The 21875-nt window shown below is 39.1% G+C and overlaps 1 protein-coding gene across 1 annotated transcript in view; it reads left to right on the forward strand.

Annotated features, from left to right (window-relative positions):
* Positions 1 to 8159, forward strand: part of TULP4 (TUB like protein 4) — a 149417-nt gene extending 141258 nt beyond the window's left edge. The window contains 1 exon segment of the mRNA XM_056486944.1: positions 714 to 8159. Within this exon segment, the coding sequence (XP_056342919.1) occupies positions 714 to 830 (117 nt within the window). The 3' untranslated portion in view covers positions 831 to 8159.
* Positions 8160 to 21875: the final 13716 nt, after the last annotated feature.

Consider the following 21875-nt stretch of genomic DNA (forward strand, 5'->3'; position numbering starts at 1 on the left):
TCACTGTAGAGGAAATAAAATCTGGATTTCCAATGAAGCAGATGAAAAAACAGTAATAATAGGCCAAACTTCAGATATTCTCTGTGGAAGAGCAATGAACAACCTGACTAGTTTTGCTTTTTTTGAATTTCTAACAGCTCTCACAGCCCCTTTGCTAATTCATTCTTGCTGTAATTATGTGCTAGTGAAGATATTTATGCAGAGGGAAACAGAACTGCAGAGAATAAACACCTTATCAGCTATGAAGTACTAGAGTGAGGAAATTGGTTATTCCCCTTCCCTGAAAGCTCCTTTCTTTGAAAACAAAATCTGTTTTCCTGATGGGTTGATGGTAGGATATTTCCAAGGGAGAGGCTGATATTTTCCTGCAGGAAGTGTGATGCTGTTGTACCCACATCTGCTGGAGTAATTGGTGACAAGCTACTTAAAGCAATGCTATATGCAGTCTAGCATGTTTTATCAGTTTACTCTGTGGAGTCAAATATTGCAGTCAAAAACCCTATACAGATGAAAAGTACAGTGTTCTCACTGTTCTTTGGCATCATACCCCATTCTGTCTGTAGCTCCAATCATATTAACTGGGAAGGGGAGGTGTTCATACAAAGGAGCAGAAAAATTTCACTCTTGTTCTTTTCTCTGTCTGCTTTTCTGTGGTTCATTTTTTTTGACCTTGTTCTCTTTTCCCTTCCTTTTCCTCTTCCCCTGCTTCCCAGGTGATGCAGTTTGGAAGAATTGATGGCAATGCTTATATTTTGGACTTTCAGTATCCATTTTCTGCAGTGCAAGCCTTTGCTGTTGCTCTGGCTAATGTGACTCAACGCCTCAAATGAAAAAGCAGAGACTGGAGAGAGGAAAATGTTAACCTACTAATGAAGTCCAAACCGGAAAATGTCAGGGCAGCCTGCTTTAGGTGTGCAGAGATGCCTGGGAGTTAAGAAGGCAGTAAAACTGGAAAAGTCTCTTGATGCCCACCAGAAGGGCATTAACTCTAATCAGTCACGGGGTGGAGGGTGGGGGGCTGTTTTCTGTTTGTTTGTTTGTTAGCTTGTTTGTTTTCCGGTTTCTTTTTCTTTTCAAGCGTTGTGCTGGGTGTCAGAAAGAGCGAAGGGTTGAGAACCATTCAGTGTTACGTGGAGAAGTGTGGCTTTTGGCTTGTTGTGGTGGTTCTGCTGTGTGTGCTACAGTAGCTGATGTAAGCTCATGGGGGGATTAAAACAGACTGCTCTTTCTGATGGACTGCCTTACCTCATGCTATTCTTTTTAAAAGAGGGAACATGACTTTTTTTCTGGTCCAGTTTGTACTTCTACTGCTAAAACATCAGTGATAGCATCAAAAAACTAAAAAAAGAAAAGAAGCTGTAATACTTGAAGACATGTGTTTCTTCTCTGATATCTGCTCATAACTGAGCACCAGAGGTTCCAAGGAGGCTTATGCAGGTAAAGGTTTAATTTATTAACAGTGATGTGTTACTCAGAAAATGAGAAAACATTGTTGTGAGTGGGTGTTTGTCATGGTTTAGGAATGGTATTCTCCAATTTAGTGTTCCCACCAAAACACTCCAGACCATGCACTCGCTCACTGCTCCCTCCGCTTTTCCTTTCCCTTCCCTTCCCTGCGGTGGGATGGAGAGGAGAATTGGAGGCACAAAAGGTAAAGATCACAGGCAGAGAGAAGAACGATTTACTGCTAACAGCAGTGAAATGAGAGAACAAACAGTAACAGCAGCAATGTTAATAACAGAGGGCAGGAGAGGCAAAGGATTCACACGTGTGTGCTCACCACGGGGGAGCCTGTGCCAGTACCTGACTGTGCTGCCACAGTCAGACTCGGTGAGCTGCATGGGACCCCTTCCCACAGCCCCAGAAAATGATAGGGAGTGATATAGAATAACCTCTGAATTCTAGCCATGCCCTCTCCTGGCTACTGCAAAAATTAACTCTGTCGTGGCTAGAACCAGGGTTTAAAAACTCACTATGTCAAGGAAGTTGATGTCTGCTTGTTTCATATTCTGTTAAGGGGGATAAACATCTTTCAGGAGGTGACAGAAGACAGAGGAGCAAATAGTTACAAGCATTGCTTCTTTTGTTACTGGCATAAACATCTGTCAGTAGGTGACAGAAAACTGGAGAGGTAATAATCATGAGTGTTGCTTTTTGTTCATATTGTTCATCAGTATTCTGTGATTTGGCCTGTAGCTGGGAGAGGTACAGTGTGATCAGATGTACCTCTGAGGCCGTGCCTGTGCTTGCTCCTCGTTTCAATGTGTTTACACCATGTTAACAAAGCTTTTCCAGCAAATGAGAAGACCCAGTGTCCTCTTAGCGATCAGTATCAATCAAGTTCTACAACAGTGCTTGTATTAGGAAAGAGACTGAAGTGTAGCAAGTCATTAGAAGAAGAAATTTCATCAGGGAAACAAATTCATTAAAGGAAACAACATAATGGCTGGCTGGAGAACAAATGAGTTGAAAGAGAGAGGAAAAACTGGACAGAATCATATCTTTTGTCACCCACTTTGCTACTTGCTCCAGCTAAGAGTAGGAGGCCAGTGTCTTCATGGAGTGTGACAGAGGATAGCTTAATAACAGTAGTATGACTGTGCAGTTCTCTCTGGTGCACATGCAGACCTGTTGAACATTTCAGAAGGTTGCTTGCACAGAAGAGTTTCTTTGTTGTCCATGTGTTGTGCACGTGTTTATTTGCTTTTACTTTTTCCTTCTTGTCAGCATTTTGCTACAGAATATGTTTTCATATGGAAGTAGTTTGACCAGTAATACACAAACCCCAAAAATACCAAAATTATTCATATAATTATTTGGACGTTAGATTACAAAACATCACAGCACATTTTTTTCAACAATTGATCTTTTGAAGTCAAGGGCCCACTTTCAAGGGGAAGATTTGCTGGTTGAGATGTCAACAGCTGCTTTATCTTTCATCCACAGTTTAGCTTCTTTACTTGAAAAACTCAGTATAACTTAAGATGAATATGTGTGATTTTCTCTCTTTGTTTTTCTTGATTCGTAGCAGTAGGGCAGATACATGTTGCATTTGATTTATTCTGGAGAAACATTTGACATAAGACCCTGTTGTACTAAAAATGTCATTTGTTTTTTATTGAGGAAACCCTATTAAGCACTTTGTCTATATTGAGTTATATACTGTAAAAACAGTAGGTTGAATTCTTAGTACACTGATTCCAGTACACAAGGAGGGAAGTTGGCTGATGAGAGGCCTCACCTGCCCTAAGGTCTGTGCTAACCAGCTGTACCCTAATTAGTGTTTGACAGGCACACAGTGAACGCTGTAAGACAAGAAGCATACCAGAGCTGGCTTGTTTGCTTGCTGAGGCAAGAGCCACTTAGTCATGTGTCAGAAATACTCAGCTGGAAGAACACAACCAGCTGAAATTATTAGGATGTGGAAACAATGGAAATGTTTTCTTCTGAAGAATATCTAATCTAAGTAAGGACTTCTGCTTGCAGTTTCTTTAACCTTCCAGAGAACAGTATCCTCTTCATTTTGTTCATTGCCAAAATTTTCCAGTTATCAGTAGTTTTATTCTAATGGAGAACCAAGAATTGAAACCGATAAAACAAGTAACAGAGTTCGTAATTTGGTTTAATTAGTCCAGGTCATGACTGCATCCTTTTGATGGCACTCACAAAGAGCCTTGGCATAGAAAGAGCTCTGGTTTCTGCTCCAGCAAAGAATGGGGAATAATTACCAAAAAGATGGGAAAATAAATTCTATTTTCAACATCCTTTCCATTTACTTGTCTAAACATTCTATAAGATATGATAGTTTTTTATCTTTTTGAAAATAATTTAGCCAAGTCTTTTAAATTAAGGATTTTACTATATAGGGAATCCCCAATATTTGAGAGAGAAAATACTCTAAAATATGTAGAATTTTAATGAAAAGAATGGTAAATACATAGAAATCTGACTGTACAATTGGATCCTAAATTATACATAGAACAAGTGAAAGTAATTTTATATTCAATTGAGATACAATATAGGAAACAAATTTAAGAATATCCCCGATTATTCACCTAAGCCATGAAGACTGCTATTGCTTTCAGCCAAAAGGTAGATGTTACATTTTCCATTTTGTTAGTAAAACCCAGTTTTCTGTAGATAATTTAAGTTCTTCTAGGAGGAATGTAGCAAAGTGTTCAGAAATATCTAGTTCTTTCATACATGCGGTAATTTCTACTAGTAAAGGATGTTTTTTCCAAAGCTTATTTTTTTCAGTTGTGCAATAATTTTCATAGTCTAGGGAGTTTGTTTTGTTTCTGTTGAGTTGTTTTTTTGTTTTGTTTTAGTTTGGGTTTAATTTTTCTTTAGGGAGTTTGAGTGTTTTTTTAAAGATAATTTAATGCAGATTTCCTCTTAATGTCCAAAAAATGAATTATTTTTCTTGCATAATGTAATGAGTGATTTAGGGATTATTTTATTACTATGTATCAGTGAGTTATACACACTTATTTATATTTAAAGAGCATCTTTGTAAGCAATTGTTTGCTAGCAGGTAAATTTTGCTGCAAGAAATTAAAAGTGCTTATAGAAAGACCTGGTTTTGCTGGATAACATGCAAAAACTTCATAATGCAGGCAAAAGTATTTTTTGGCAGCTAAAAACAAGTTTGCTATGGAGAACTGTGCAGACTACAAAGAGTCTAGGTGAGTTCTTTGGGACCTGCAGAAATCTGTCCTCTGTTTTCGTTCTTAATTTGTAACTATACTTTGGTTGGGAGTGGCTTAAAAAATGGAAGGCATGGTTTGCTTTTTCTTGAGGTAGAAGATAAGGTGGGTTATGTGGTGAGAGAGGGTATAATGGCATGGGTTGTTTGTAAGGAGGTCACTAGTTCAGTAGGGTTTGGGTATGGCATGGTTCAATGCCAGCTGGAGGTACAAGCAAACTAGCTCAGAATAAGCTGAGGCACAAGGAATAGTGTAGCAGTAGAAGCATTTTCCTCTGCTCAGCCTAACAATGCTCTTTCTTCAGCTGGGCTCAGCTGGTTCCAGCACTGCCACAATGCTTCTGGCAGGTGCTGCATGGAGCTCATGGAGCTGTGCCCTGACAGTGCCTGCAGCAGCTTTGCCTCTTCAAGAATGCTCCATAGGAGACCTGTTGGAGCAGGTGTTCCTCCACTCATCCTTCTAGGTCTGCTCCAAGAGCAGCATGAAGCTGCCACAGAGTTTGGCTGCAGCAGCTTTGGGCAGAGAGAGCCCCATTGCCAGCCAGCAGCCACGGTGTCCATCTGAAGTCAGAATCTGCTCTGGTGGAGTTGCAAAGGGATGAAACCAAAAGCCTGAGAATTTTGAAAAAAATAATGATGATAGCCTCGAAATAGATATTGAACAGAATCTAAAAATTTATCTTTAAAATTTGGCATAAATGGAGTGGCAATTTTTAGCTTTAAACGTTAAGAATTAATGTTTCTGCAACATCCTAAGAAACTATGAGAAGGTGGGGGGTGACAGGAAAAAAAAGAGAAACTACTACATTAGCAATTTTGCACTCAGTTCCAGAGACCAAGTATCATGTGCCATGGGCTGCCTGAATATCAGTAAATCTTCACACAGGTCCATCTCACAAAAGTTTCCTGTTATGCAGCCACAAGTAAAACAATGTTTGTATGAAGATGCATGAAGGTCTACAGGTGTCAGACAAGGATATCTAATTTTGCTGAAGCCTTCAGCCTAAACTTTTCATAGATCCAGGCTTTCCTTAATGTGTCTTTTTAGTGTCCTCTCAGAAATTACAAACAGATTTTGGAGCTTGCCTGATTGTTGCCTCAGACAATTTCTGTGCATTTGCTTTTTGCAGCCTGATGTGTGTGATCCTATGTTTCCTTGGTGCCCTGTTACCTCTCAGAAGAGTTTTACATCCTCATATAAAAAGAGCAGCAAGTGCAAGAACTGATTTGGTGAAATGAAAGGGGAGAGAAGACCGTAAATTTTCATCAAGAATGTGTTTCCCTGAGCAGCAGTTTAGAAATTGCATGTCTGCAGGGCCCAAATTACTCCAGACCAGTAAATCAGACTTAGAGATTCGTGAGAGATGAGACCCTTGTGTGGCATGCTGATAGAGGGCCAATTTCCAGCCTCACTACATGGTTACACCAAGATACATAAGAGATCAGAATCCAGCCCAAAATGTACTTCCCCATTACTGTGTGATTATAAGGTAAAGATGACTAGTGTGATCCATACATCAGTTGAAGGAAATTATACAGCATTAGCCAACAGCCGTGTTGGCTGTTAGTTCAGTATAATCCCCCTTGAAGAATGCTAGAAGTGAAATCCTGGCCATGGAGTAGTCATTCAGAATTTTTACTTTTATTTCCATTTCTAGGATTCCATCACAGGACAGGAGGGCAAGCTGTTTATGTTATTTAGAGATTGGCGTAATAATTTATCTAGTATAAGAGAGCAAGTCAGTTATACTGCTTACAAAAATGAGAAAATCCTAGTAGTTCATGTCTCTTTCCCTTCAAGGCATAAACCTTCATTAGTAAATACCAGTTTAGAGTCTTGCTGCCCTCAGGACTAGTGTGCAGGGAGGCACCACAGGTCCTCTTTACAGGATTGGGATTTATATGCACCATTCTCAAAGGAATAAAATTAATTACTACTTGTGAACAATGGTCTATGTGAATTATTTTGTCTTCGTATTTATTTAATTTTTTTTCTTTAAAAGTCCCACGGAGGTGTTTTAAGATGAAAAGACTGCTTTCCCTGTTGCCTGAAATCACTGAAGATGTATCAGGAGTTTCTTTGGGCGGTTTGATTGTTGCTGCATCTAGAAAATTTTTAAGGCAAAAGCAATTAATGAAAGAAAAGAATGAAATAAGATTAAATTGAGCAATTCTTGCTGAGAGAACTAAAAGCTTCACCCTTTAGCTTTTGATTTTGCAAATGAATCAGTAACGAGAAATTTGTGTTTCAAGGCAAATTGATTGTTTGGGAGCACTATGCAAGTGTACTGGTTTGCTAACACAGAGCTGACTACAGGATCAATAAAAGATGATTTTGTGAGACAAAATTAAATTAATGAAAGCACCAAATATTTGCCTACGAGTGTCCAATGAAAAAAATTAGATGGTGTGATGTCAAAGCCTGCCAGTCTGTTCTTAATCCTCTGGTTTACAATTTTAAAATATGGACTGATTCAGCAATTCTAAATCCTGACAAAGGTTATCTATTTTTGGAATTTTATCTGACTGGCCAAGTAGATGGCTTAAGATACAGATAAAGATTAAAGTAATAATAAAAGGGAAACATTTTGGAACAGTGTGTAGACACCTGAGTTTCAAGTATTTCACAGGAATTCATACCTATGTTGTTTGAAGCTGTTTGTTCAGAACTTTTCTACCCTTTGTTTCTTTAGTTTGCTTGATACTTGTTTTTTCCCTTTGGTTGCTTTTCACTTCTGTTTCACTATTTCAGCATTCACTGCTTCTTTTTCTGTTTGTGTGTTGCGTGTTTGGGGAAGGGTATGTCTGTTCAAGATCTCCTTGTTTATTGTAGATAAAATATATGGTGTTGTGGAATAGCATGGGGATGCATTCGACTGAAAAGGCACTGTAGTGTTTCCTGAAAAAGAAGGGGAGTTGCATTTGTTTATAAATGCATTATTTTGGTACTATAACTTTGAAAGTGATTCGGGTTTTTTTTTTTTTTTTTTTTTTTTTTTTTTTTTTTTGTTTTGCTTTTTTTTTAAAATTTTCCTTTTAAATTGAATGAGCATAGAGTCATGCAGGTGCATGCATTCTTAAGTGAGCAAGCCCAGCATGTTTTTCTTAAGGCTTTTGAAAATTTGGCACACCATTTGTGAACTTTACTTACCTAGACTATTTTTCAATTATATTTTTTTTAATCTCCTTTTTTTTTCTCCTGAATATGCCATGGTATACTTGGTTTCCATTGTACTTAAAAACTACCCTGATCTGCCTCTCCTTTTATGTATCTTGTGTAATAGATTTTGCAGGAGGTGCCTAAGAAAGTATTGTTGGTTTCCCTATAAAAGTGTGGTTTGTCCAGATTCTTTACTGTCTACATGATTGAGAGATGGACTGATTGCCCTATTTTTCCTTGATGATTTGGAGTTGTAAGAGTTGTCCAGCTGTTGCTTAATAAAATTTTGCAGACTAGAAAGTTGCTGATTTGTTTCTGTTGCACTCTGCATCTTGTCAAGCACCTTAAATACTTTAAAAGCAGATGACAAATCTGTGTTGGAACAATCTGGATAATAACCAGCCAGATGCCATTACGCTTTCTCTTTTCAGGAACCATACCCACAAGTTCTACTGAATGTGGCACATGTACCAGCCCCATCATACCTTGTACCATTCACATGGGAGGATTGGATGGCAAGGATTTTGTGGTGGTAATGTTCCTATCTGCCTGGATATCAGCGGGTTCTTTTGGTATTTCTACCCTGCTTGCTTTCCTTTTTAAAGACATTTCTTTTGGGGATTGTGGTACTTCTCATTTTGTCATTGATAAACTGAAAACCTTAACATCACCACAAGGGATTTCCTCTGTCCTGTCATCTTTAGCAACAAATGTTATGATGGCTAGTGTTTATTCTCTGGTTTCTTAAAGAAAAAAGCATTTTGGGAACAAAGAAAACAAAAAAAAGGTGGTGAAGTACCTTACCGTGCCTGATAAACATCCCAGCTATGGCACAAGTGAGAAAATCCTGGCATAGATCATCATAATGGATCCAGGTTGCCTGCTTGCTGGGTCCTCACCTCTACACCATATTCATAGGTGGCCTAGAAAAAGTTTGGACAATGAGCTACAAAGTTTATTGATTATGTGAATTTTTCAAAATAACAGCAATGGCCACTTGTCAAGAATCTCAGAAAGTCTTCATGAAACTTGACAATGAAATGGCAGATGAAACACAACACAGGTAAATGTGAAGTGATACATGGGGGGAAAAAAACAATCCTAACTTCACATTTGCAACTGTGATCTCTGCTACTCAGGGGAGACCTTTTGACAGAATGATAGATAGTGCTATGAAAACATTAGGTTGGTACTCAGCAGCAGTCAAAAGTGGAAATTAAAATATTGGTAATGATTGGGAAAAGAGCTGACAGCAATGCAAAAGATACAGGATTGCTGTATAAAATTGCAGTTTACTGCACTTCACTGTGCAGTGCTGTTCCCCTTGTCACAGAAAAGGGAGATTCTAGAGAAGATTTACAGAAGTGCAGCAGAAGGCACAAATCAACCTCTACATGAGGAATTAGTGTGAAGTCTAGAAGTCTTCACCCTGGAAAAGAAACAGCCTGAAGGAATTGCTAGAGAGCCACCAGAAGAGATAGTGTTGAAAAGTGGATAGGGATTAGCTTGTCTCTTCCTGCAGAAAAACAAAGAACTATAAAATGAAAATAAAGTTAAATACTAGAGGGGCAGAAAATCAAACAAAAGGAGGAGGTTCTTCAAGGAGGTGACTAGCCAAAGCCACTTTGCCAAAGGGTGCTGTGATACACAGAGTTGACAAGAATTCAAAGACTGGGTAAGTATATGAATGAGAGATCCACTGGCACACAAAGCAAACTATCACGGGAGTTGAAAGTTCCATGAGCTAAAAATAGATGCTGGGAGAGAATTAGGGGAAATACCATGTGAATTTACTCTACTGTGATTCATCCCAAGGAATCTGCAAATGGCAATTGTTGGAGACAAAACACGGCGCTGTCCTAGAATTTCACTGTGAATGATTGTCATTGTACATCAGCCTTTCTAAACCTGGAGTGTCAGGCTCTGGGAAGAGGAGAAAGGGAAGGCTCCCATCCTCATACCTGAATGCTTTGCACTGCAGCTGTGAAAAGTCCTCTTCTAGCTCTGGGAAGGAGTCCTGGGGCTCTGTCAGTGTTCATTAAATCTCCCTTAGCTCAGCTTGTGGATATACCAGGGTTATCTGATGAGTTTTCAGATCAAACTGAACTTCTACTAAAATGCAGAAATTACAAAATTAATTGTTAAGTTTGGAGACAGAGAAAGAACAGCAATATAGCTTCTGGTCATGGCACTCTGCTCTGGCCTTTTGCTTTTTTGCTTTGGCTATAGTATCAGTGTTTACCTGAATTAGTATCTGGCCAGGTGAGCTGAGCTGATTATCTCAGTTTCCTTTTAGATCAAGGTTCCAGAAGTTTTCTGGTTCTTCCTTCTTTGTGAAGAATATTGACTTGAGATGTAGTCGTCATCTGCTTCTCTGCCCTTTTTGTGTTAATTTGGGGGTGTTCCGGCAGCTACAGCACTGGTAATTGATTCAGTGACAGTAACAATCTGTATCTGCTTTGCTCAAGGGAACTGAGCAAGTGCAGTTTGGTTTGCTGTTCCAGAAGGTCGGTTTTGGAATGCCCCTTTCTGCTGGGTGCAACCAGCTCAATTAACACATGTTGTCACTTGCAGTTTGTAAATAAACATCAACTTTCTCCACATGTTGGAACAGAAATATGAATGAAAGAACATTGGAGCTGTAACTGGCTCTGGAGAGAGAGGAGGCATGAAAGGAAGCAAACAGATCTGGGGAGGTGGTTTGTTGTGGGGAGATAGCTACTGAAACATGCCTGCCTGGAAATAGCAGGTGATGCAAATGCAAAATTTATCAGATACAGGGGCTGCGGCAAACAAAAATTTAGACCTTTAGGAAAATACCCTAGGAAGGTTCCTGTGATTATTTTCTTGCCTTATAGAGGGATTAATAGCATTTATTTATTTATATATGATTGTGGTTGTCGTTGATAATAGTGCAATCTTGTTTTAATGATTTGAGTGAACACAAGGGTGATTTATGCCTACTGCTGCCTGTTGTAGAGGTCAGGATGTGCAGGCGCTGAGGGAACAAAATTTAATCCAGGGCTTTTAAAAGACAAGCTGGCAATACAGCAACTATACATATAATTAAGTTCATATATACAATTTAATAACTACTGGCTAGATCACAAACTTTTTCACCAAGACAGGTTATTATTGCTGTAGATGTTCTCTCAGCAATGGCATATTCCATTTTATATTGGCATTCCTACCAAAATAACTATCAATAATAAAATAGCAATCGTTACTTACTGCTAATTTTTTCAAAAGCAGCCCAGCTTCCATTATGCAATTTTAATGGGATAGGAAGCTAAGTAATTACCTAGTTGTGAGAGAGTTGTACAAGATCAGAAAAAAACCCTACAACCTGAAGCACTTCATACCAATCACAATTCATCTCAGACCTTTCATCTTGCTCCTATCCATTATAGATGTCTATTGCATACCCTCATTTTCTGTTCTGTTTAAAACTGACAAATTTCAAATCTTTGTTAGATCAAAGGGAAATCTATTCATCTGGGGGAATGTTTTGCTTTGTTGCATCTCCTGATACTTTTATCCTTTCCAGCTGTTCCACATTTTCTTCCATTTATCACTTCCCCATGGATAAGGAGGAAAGTTAGATTTGAACTCCAGGAAGTAACATTTCTTTGTTCTCCTTCCTCAATGCTCTCTGTGGCAATATTCTCTCTCTTAAAACAAGACCTTAGTCATTCACTTTGTTGTACAGTTTTTTGAGATTAATTTCTTCTTTTTTTCTTTCAAAGCCACTAGCGATTTTTAACTTTTTTTGTAACCTGAAAGAATATTTATTTTATAGAAGAGTCTGTATAAGGCAGTTATAGCTAAAGGAAGATGCTAAAGATGATTTAAATGTCATGGGGTTTTCTAATTGCCTTATGGAGAGGCAGCCAAATGCAGAGTCTCATCTGCAGAAGTCATCTGGCTTTTAAGTGACTTCTCTGTATCATTTATGATTTTTCTAATGAGGGAAGCATCCTTGTTTTCATCAGATCTATGAACATACTTTAGGATTTTTGTCATTGAGCTGATGTGGCAGCTAGTGTCATCTGAGGTGGCAAACAGCACATGTTGTCACTTGTAGTTTGTAAATAAACTTCAGGCTTGTTGCATCATTTTAAAAGGTTTTATTTGTATGGCTTAGAGGGTCTCGAAAGCCAAGATTCCAGCTTTGTTCATAAAACCACTGCTAATATTTATATGACACTAATAATTTTATCTGAAGTTTAAAAAATAGACAGGTTTTAGTATATTTGTGTCAAAAAACCACAAGTATGAAAAGAGAGAAGACATCTTTCTAAAACCCACAGCACATATGTTTCTTTTCAGGAATTTCTGTATTTCTTTCTTTCAGGAAAGGGAATAAAATATTGAAATCAGAGAACAAAGTCTAACAAATGCTCTGGAAAGGAGATATGATCAAGTAAAATGCAATTAAAAAAACCCAGAAAATTTGGAAATTGAGTGACTACAATGAAAAGACTGCGATGAAATGAGGGGCAGTGAAAAAGACCAACACTTGCCAAAATTACTCTAAATCCTGAAATCAGGGAAGAAAGGTAAACGAAGAGAGAGGAGAAGAAACTAAAGAAATTAAATGTTAAAAAAAAAGAAAAATTCTGAAACCAAGTGAAAACAATAAAAGTGAATGGAATGACAAGAAGTGCGGGGAAATGGACCGAAGCTTGCCCAAATAATCCTCATTGAAATCACAAGATTTCATTCCCTTTCCTGAAAGGCAGGCCATAAACTGAGAGAGCATCATCTGGAGAACTGCCAGAATCCACAATTAGATTCCAGCAAGAGTAAAAGGACACAGACTGAGGCACTATCATCAGAAGCACTGCAGTTTCTGCATGACAAAAATGTTCTCCAAAGAGCAAAGCAGTAGAACTGATAAAGAAGAGGTTTCTGGGAAGATGTCGTGGGGTGGGGGACCAATAGCATATGAGGTGGAATGTCAGGTAAGGACAAAAACATCTCCTGAGTGGAGGCATGAGCACAGCTTACTTGTGTTCAGATATATCAATGCAAAATCCACAATGATGGTCATCCACAACATCATCACTAGAAAGGTAGTGGCCATCAAAGGGGGTTTTTTTTGTGGAAATTTTTCCTGTGTGAATATAAATGTGAAACGAATCAGAATACAGTGGTAGATGGTGAGATGGTGAGAATGATGGCCTCATGTCTAAATCTTCTGAAATAGAAGATGTTACATACTAAAAGCAATTCCCATCCCATAAGAAAATATATTTATTCAAAGATAATAAAAATTAACAACCTCATAGAAAGATTGCTGGCATCTCTGAAGTTATAGGCAAGCCAGTGACAGAAAGATCTTAGATGTGCATCTGGATAGGTCTGAAAGATTAGAACATGGAATTCGTTAAGATAAATCAATATTTATGATGTGCCAAAAAGTGTTGCATTAATCTACTGTGTGGATTCCTGAGTGCAAGACACAAAGTTAAAAACAATTTCATCAAAAGAACAGATGATTAAAATTATTTTGACAACCGATGATGTCAAGTCATCAGTCTTTAAATTGGATCTCAATGTTCTTGTGGAAGAATCTTAGTGTGGCATGCAACTGAGAAGTAATCAGCTGAAGAAATTCAAAGAGCAAGATGTACAATGGAATTTGCTCTCAAGACTTTTAAGTTAGGCAATAATTATATGAATTAATTAGTAATCATACAATGCAACTGACAGCCATGATTTAATTGATTAACTTTAAGATAACTCATGAAGAGTTAGTAAATATGACTTCAAAATATCAGGTGGGTGTTAATACTTTGCTAGAAAAGTTTGAGGGCACAGTGCTGCGAATGAGGCAGATGCTGTTAATCCATTTTCTGCTCAGCCAATTTCCTCTCTGATGTTGTTGATAAAATATTAAAGTCTGTAAATTTAGGGAAGAAGAATAAAATGATACTAGGAAGAATTGTTTTAGACATGATTCAGCTGCATAGAAACATCATAACTAGACATCCAAGTAAAAAAATAAGATGTTTTCAAGGACCAACAGAAAGAATGCAGTTGGAAAGTACTTGGGAAAGGACATTGGAGGAATTTCCTCAAAAAATACAAATTATTCTGCAACATAGATTAAGGATTCTCTGTGTATTTCCTGGGCACTGGCAGCATTAGATTGATACAAATGTGATTCCTGCTGATATCAAAGTCTCTGTAACTACAGAATGAATTTAATCCAAAGAATGAAGTGAAAGTTAAGTGTTGGCATCATCAGGCCATTAGCACTAGCCAAATGAAGCTGCAAAATTCATGGAATGCTTGATATTTCCAAAAGATGGCAGAAGAAAGAGGTTCTGATTGCTGAAACAGAGGGTGCAAAGCATGTGTTCATTTCAAGAACAGAACTGTGTAGCAATGGAAAAAGGTTTTTAATCCCATCAGTGGCCCAATCCTCATCAAATCTGTGGCAGAACAGCTACAATTACCACTGAAGACATATTTATGCTTGAACTTAAACTGGGACGCAGCAATTTTATATCTTAGCCAGAGCACCTGATGATTGAAGCACAAGCCTAGACAAGATTCACAGGCATCTATGAAGTCACATACTCCCCTGAGGCTGAGGTTTGTGGATCTGAAACACGTCTATGTGTCTTGTTTGAGATGTTAACACTGCTGGGAGTGAGGGAATGTTGGGAGGTGGAAAGCTCATGCAGTACCAAGAACCGGAGAGTTCGTCCTATGTCTTTGAAACACGTGGGGTGCAATCCTGTGGTGGGCAATACTTGGTGTCCCTTGGTTTCCTGCACTAACTTTTCTCCCAGAAGAGGTGAAGTAGGTCCTGGCTGCCTGTGGGCATGCATTGTGTACAATTACACTGGAATTGGGAGGCACTTCCTGCGGTGCAAACCTAAGGTGTGGCCAAGCAACTGGACCCCGGGGAGAATATGGGCTGGGAATGAATGTTTGGATCCTCCCCACCATTTATTGTCACAGTTATTGTCAGGTCTGTGCTCATTGTACATGTCACAATTGGTAATGCTGCTGCTTGAACAAAGAGGTATAAACTGCAGCCCTCTGCACATGCAAGCTGCAACTCTTTGCCTAACAGAAGATTAAAAAAAATATTGAATAACGTAATTTCATTGAGGTTTGGAAACAATACAGGTAAATTATTTTGTTTGAAATAGAATTTTACAAATGTTTTATAGTTTATAAACATGTTAAGGTAAACTACTATGTTGTTTGTTTAGGATGCTTTTAAACAGTAAATGTATATAATTCTTGTTATATTAATTATCAATTTTTTACTGATAAATATGTGAAGCTTAAATGTTACAGTGCAAAAAAAATGTTTCCAACAGACAGGGCACCATTTTCAAAAGCTTAATCATTACTTTGAAGCTATCAAAGGCTGTAGGATCTGAAAAAAGAAAAAATCTGGCAACACAGATGTCTTCAAAAGCATTATTAAAGTTAGCTTCTTCAAATGATACCAGCATCTGAATTTTCTGACCTTGCTTCATTAACTCTGTGAGCTGAATGCTACTCCCAGGAGCTTTACATGCAGCAAGCTCACCAAGTTAGCTGGATATTCCCCCCAGGTACTTCCTCACAATGACTTTTCTAATGCAGTGACACAGAGAAGCCCTATAACTACAGTTATCTGTGCTTGACTCAGAGTGATTGAATAAGCCAGCTTTTCAGCTCCACAGTGTTGCATTCTAATAGCTTCCCTTTTAGTGCCTTGTTCTTTATTTCCCTGGATGTATTCATCGAGCCAATTAAAAAGAAAAAAAATTCAAAATAAAACCAACTTCAACACAACACTTTGGCTTTCCAGCCGTGTTGCACAGAGAGCCTCAAAGGAATTTGATCTATTGGTGATGGTAAGGGTGGAGGGGGTGGCAAGAGTGGGCAGGGGCTTTGCATGACACCACACGAACAAAGAGAAAACATCCACAAAGCAAACAGCAGTTGTTCCTGAGGTGCACCTGTGGTAGGAATGGGAAGGCAGGACAGTTCACCCTAATTCATTGGGCTTGCATGAATTCTCTGAGAGGGGGACTTTCCTGTGGAGCAGGTGATGAGCAAAGGTACAGACTGCAGCAGTGGAGACTGAACATAACCTTTGGAAAGCCAGAAATCAGAGAACTGCAGGCTGCAGCAATGTCTTATAGTATGTCACAAAAATAAAGTGACACAGATCCTTGCTGCAGCAGAAGTCACATGGGACTGCAAAGCAGTGGGTTTCAGCAAACCAGCAGGAGTAATACTCATTGTAATTCCCTGAGGGAGCAGACAGTACACCCACAGGCAGCCAGAAGAGACAGCTTGGATCATCAAAGAATTTTGAGTCTTGAGAGCAGTGCTGAGATGTGAGAAAGCAAACTGTTGTGCTGGATTGCTCATGGTACAGATGCAACGAGGAGTACCCAGGACATGGATTTGGTACAAACTGGGGTCCAAAGAACTATAATTCTAATACTTCTCAGCTCTCTCTTGTGGACAGCAGTAAGTGGATGGAACCTACTATAGCTTGAAACATACTGTACAGCCCCAAAATTAAATGCTTCTAAAGAAATTCTCACATAAGAAAAGCATATCAAGAGATTCAAAGTTCTGGTGCCAATTCTGCAGTTTTAGCTCTAAAGAAAATCATCTCTCTCCAAAGTACATGAGGTACAAAGTACATGAGCTAACTTTGAGAAGAAATGTGGGAGTCTACCAGCTCTACTTTGTCACCCTGAGCAATGCAAGATGGTATCACATACTACTAACTGTGGGAGAACATATTGCTAGACTTGAGCACAGTTAACACCTTCCTTCCTCTTATGCTCAAACACATGGGTAAGTCAAGCACAAAATTAAGTCTCCTGCCAAACTCATTCCTCATTATAGTTAATAACTTGCAATAGTAACGAGAACTGATCTGGGTCAGTTCATCCTGTTTCAGTCTTTTTTGAAGAGTTGAGACTGGACTAGTTTGTCATCAAGAGTGGCAGAGAGCAGGCTGAAGAGAATTCCAGCCAGCTGGTGGGCAGTTTAAATGTATTTTATACAGTCTGATATATTCCAGGAGCCTGACAAAATGTTTTTGGAAAAAGCAGGAAGTAGACCAGCTATGCAGGCAAAATAATAAAAAGGATTATACTGGAGTCAGTTGAAAACTGGAATATAAGGATGTAAACCATGGGAAAGTATTTTTAAGTGATATGTTATTCTGGAGGAAAAAAAGGGTTCTTATCCCACTGTGTCCTTTGACACTATTATTTGAAGTTACTACCTCAATTTGTAGATAAAATTTCATTCACAGGGCATTTGATAAAATAGTGCCTGGGGTTTCAATAAAGAAATTGGCAATAACTCATGTGAATGAGGTGGGCTTTAAATGGGCTGTGAATGAAATTAGAGGTCTTACAAAGTAGTCTGCAATGTGGAATCCTTGCTGAGTGGAGTGTTTCTGGTGGGATTTTGCAGAGACAAATCAGAGATCTGTCAGAGATCTGTCAGTAAAGAGGGCTCAAAAGCAGATATAGCACTGTGGTTGATCAAATCTGTGCATGGCATAAAACTGCCAGAAAAGCGAATAGCACTAAGGACAAGGCAGTGAAACATTATTGACAAAATGCATTTTTAATGTAAAAGGTAAATGCAAAGCTATGCATTTAGAAGCAAGGAATGTGGCCATATCTTCAAAATCAGTAATTTAGCTCTAAGAGCTGCAGAACTGATTTAGAGGAACAGGTTAAAGCAGGCATCTCAGTCAGGGATGTTAGCAATCCTGAGATCTTCCTGCAAAAAGAGCTAGTACAATCCTCAGATTGGTAAGTAGGGCAGTGGGAGGAGGCAATTTATTTCACCTGATAAAATACTGGGTCTGCTACTGCTGGCCAGGCTTCTAAGCTGTTTTACAAGAAGGGAGAGTGTTGCAAAACCATAAAGTTCAAAAACTGAAGAAAATGCCTCACAGCAAGAGATTTGTCTGTTTAGCTTATTTCAGAGAAAAGTGTAATTAAATGATTCTCTCTATCCTAAAAAACTTAACTGAATGAAAATACTGGTATCAAAAGGCACTTTAATTTAGCAGGAAAAGGCACAACAAGCAGTAATGCCTGGGGCTGGAGCCAAGTATAAAAAGCAAGACAGACTTTATGATGAAAATTATTAACATTGGAAAAAGCTCAAAGAAGTTGTGGATTCTCCATTCTGTGAAGTGTTCCAAACAAGGCTGCTTCCGATGAATTTGGATAGATACAGAATTAAATGTGTGAAACATGCAGTGACCAAAGACAAATTGTCTCCAGAGGAATAGGCAAGGTCCTGCTTCTCCCATCAGCCATGTAATGACCTGTCTGGAGACACTCCAGCTCTTTCACTGTCTGCATGTCCAGTTTTCTTTCTGTCCTACAAGGAGAGGAGAAGTGAGGGACTGAGGATGAGGAGTCCCTGTCTCTTGTGGGCTCGTGATTTAGCCACACATGTTCCCAGGCTTGGGATCTTAGAAATATGTGCAAGTCCTGCAAATTAGTTGTTGTCTTAAATGGCTGAATAGGAGATACACTTGTTGGTTTGCACAAAAAAAACCCTATTTCATTTCAGTGGGCTGCAAACACATGCTGAAAACCCTGTATTTTTAATTTTTTTTCCATTACTTTGTAAAAAAAAATGTCATATGCTATTTATAACGGGGCATTCATCTTTGTAGTTCAGAGCACAAATGACTGACTGGAGAAAGGAGATTCCCAAGCACAGAATGAGGCCCTCCCCTGGTGATTCTGCATGTTTCTAGTTAGATCTAGCAGTACCTAGAGGGCCACACATTCATTAATGTGTGACTGTGGACGTAGATGATAATCAGCTTCTAAAAGGAGAGAAGTTTTCCAAAATATCTGTCACTTTTCACTGTTTCCACGTTAGTTTTAATTGCTTCCCTTGAGATGTACAGCCAACAGTTCAGAAAGGGAAGAATGATAAACAGTGGAAAAGTATCGTGTAGCCTCCTATCTGAATAATGACCTGCTGTGTGTGGACCCAGCACAGGACACAGCTGAGCACAGCACAGGCACAGCTCCTGGCACCTCTGTGGGAACATATTTCAGATAGGGCACAGACAGGAGGAGGGGACAAAAGAAGTGAGAAGCAGCAGAGGAACACCAAGGCTGAAGAAAGGGGAGGTGATCCATTGTGGGGCAAGCTCCCTCCCTCCCCAAAAGTCTGTTGTTTGTTGTTATCCAAATCAGTGCCCAAATGTTTATCCCAATCAACAATAAATTAAGTTAATTTCCCTGAGTAAAGTCTAGCTTTTTCCCAGCACTAATTGGGAATTGATCTCCCTGTCTTTATCTCTACTCATGAGCTTGTTTACTCTGGTCCTTTTTATTTTCTCTGGTTTCAGGGAAGGGAGTAGGAGTGAGCGAGCAATTGGATGGGAGTTTTACTGCTCATCCAGAGTCAACCCACCACACATTTTAAATTTGAGATTATAAAATTTGCATGATTATTACTCAATCCTAATTATTCTTGAGAGATAACACTGTATCTCACAAGAGACATGAATTTTAAAGGAAGAGAAATTGGCATCTCAATATCAAAATAAAAGTGTTCTGCCTAAAACAGGCATAGTAAAACTGCAGGATATGTCATTACATGTATTTTCTCAAACATTATGAAACTTTTTAGAAAAATACATCTATGTAGTTTGAACACTGTGTTTAAAATTTTCTCTGAAATACGCCTGCAGCAATATGCTCTGTGAGAACTGAAAAATAAACATGGTGATCTATTTAATGGACCAATGTAACTAAAATACAAGTCACTGGAGTTAAAAATATGCAGTTGGTCTGAAGTCTTCACTAGTTGTTATCTAGATATCACAAGTTGTTGAGTTTTTATTTCCCTTAGTAGTATTCCTTTTAATACCAGTGGGATATTTAACTTAATAAATGCCACTGGTAGTTATTATTCCAAGTGTAGTTGACATTTGAAAGTCAATAATCACAGTGAAACACCATATAAAATGTTAATATATATATAGGACAGGCAATCTAGTTATTCTCCCATTTCAGTCTTTCCATTGCTCTCAACCTGACAGTTGAGAGAGAAGAAACCCAGACATACTAAGAGACACAGAGCATGAACAGGTGTGATCAGCATTCCTCTTTGTCCTTGAAATCACCTCACAAGAGATTCTTCTTCAAATCTGATCAAAAGAGATTTTAAATATCGTTTTATTTTCTTGTCCTCACATCTCTTCAAAGCAGGATAGATGCAGGGAAGATTCATCTCCAAAGATACAGGGAGAGAGCGATGAGTCTGTCTCGCTGCTGCTGCGGGGGTCAGGGCTGCCAGCTGCAGCTGACTGTGTAGAGCTTTATTCCTCCCAGCGATGACAAGAGCAGCTGTGGCTCCAAAGCCGCTGTCAGCTCAGAGATGATTTGTTATGGGTGATCTGTCACGGGCTGTCCCAGCTGTGCTTCTGTACCACCTCTTCAAACAAATGAGAAGCTTTGCATCACAGTGAACACCGCCCTCCTGCCGAGCAACATCACCTTTGTGTCCCCAGCACTGCTGCGACCCGTGCCCAGCAAGGGCTACGTGACAACAGCTGAGTCACAGCATCGTCACATCGCTGGTTAGCTGTGACAAAGCAGCTTTCTGGCAGGAGAACACAGTCAAGCCGGATGACCTGGGGCGAGGCAAGGGATATCCTCTTCCAGAGTTAAGGCAGCAGTGAATAACAGGGCAAGTGGACCAAACTAATGAGGTTTCTGTGGGGTTCAGCACAGTTACAACTCTGCAGTTTGGGGATACTCAGTGACAACTCCCATGTGTGGTGAGACTCAGGGGCATAAATTAAACTGTGTAAAGGCAGCACAGGTTCTCCTTTCTTGGCAGTCAGTGCATACGTGTGCTTGTTTCTGTGCTATCTGATGTACCCATCCTTAATTCCACTTGGAAGGAAAAAAGCAGTTGCTCCTTTCAGCCAGCAGCTGCCACTACTGCCTTTCTCTATCTCAAAACAGTTTTGAGGGAGAAAGTGTTTGTTAAGCAGGTGGACTTCTCTTTGTTTGAGGGTTTGTTTTTTTTGTTTGTTGTTTGTTTAGGTTTGGTTTTTTTTCTTTAAAAATGTTATCTAGAAATTGTATACAACCCTGAGTACCGCTTGTTTTGTCAAAGTATTGAAGTGTTTTGGAAACTCAAAATGCATGCTTGACCTCCTTAGAGTCATTTGAGTGTTTAATGTGGACCACAATGGGAATATAGGGTTGCTTGTGTCTTCCCATAAGCTTTGCTATTCACAAACCTAATTTTAATCCTGTAGTATCTGGTATTTGTTGGTTGAAACACTGTCTGGTTTTTTTGGTTGTTTTTTTTTTTTTTTTTTTTTTTTTTTTTATAGCAGAAATTGGTGGGTTAATATGTGCTCAATGCTAACACCTCTTTGAGTAACCTGCCAACCTTCCATAGAAGGTGTGGAAACCTCCCGTGGCATTTGAGGTGTAGGGAGACAAACACCATTGGAAGACAGCCTGGATAATGTTCAACACAATAAAGAACATTATGTCTCTGGAATGGTGCTGCTCTGGGCCCTCAAAAAACAAACAAACCAACCAGCAAACTAACAAAAACCCTTTGTCTCTGGCATAAATGTGCACAGGATTTTACCCTGTTACTATGTCTTCTCAAGCTTAGAAATATTCATAGGTGGGAAACAGAAATTCTTGGTCAGAGATGAACCTTCCTCTCCCTTTCTCCCCCATCTGCTGGGGAAGACTAATTGTCTGTCCCTCTCCCACTGCACCACCAGGAGTGCCCTCTTACCAGCACACATTTGTGAGAGATCAATCTAAGTAAAAATGCATGTTCCAGTTTTAGTACGTGATTCAGTACAGACTAAAGGCAAGGCTGGGAGATAACCCAGCCCAGCTTCCTGAATGTCATCAGGAAAGATATTTACATGAGAGAAGGATATACTTACATGCTCTATATATTCTATATTTATACCTTCTAGACACAATGATTGCATAC

Source organism: Oenanthe melanoleuca, chromosome 3 (genome assembly GCF_029582105.1).
Source record: "Oenanthe melanoleuca isolate GR-GAL-2019-014 chromosome 3, OMel1.0, whole genome shotgun sequence".
NCBI classification, from domain to species: Eukaryota; Metazoa; Chordata; class Aves; order Passeriformes; family Muscicapidae; genus Oenanthe; species Oenanthe melanoleuca.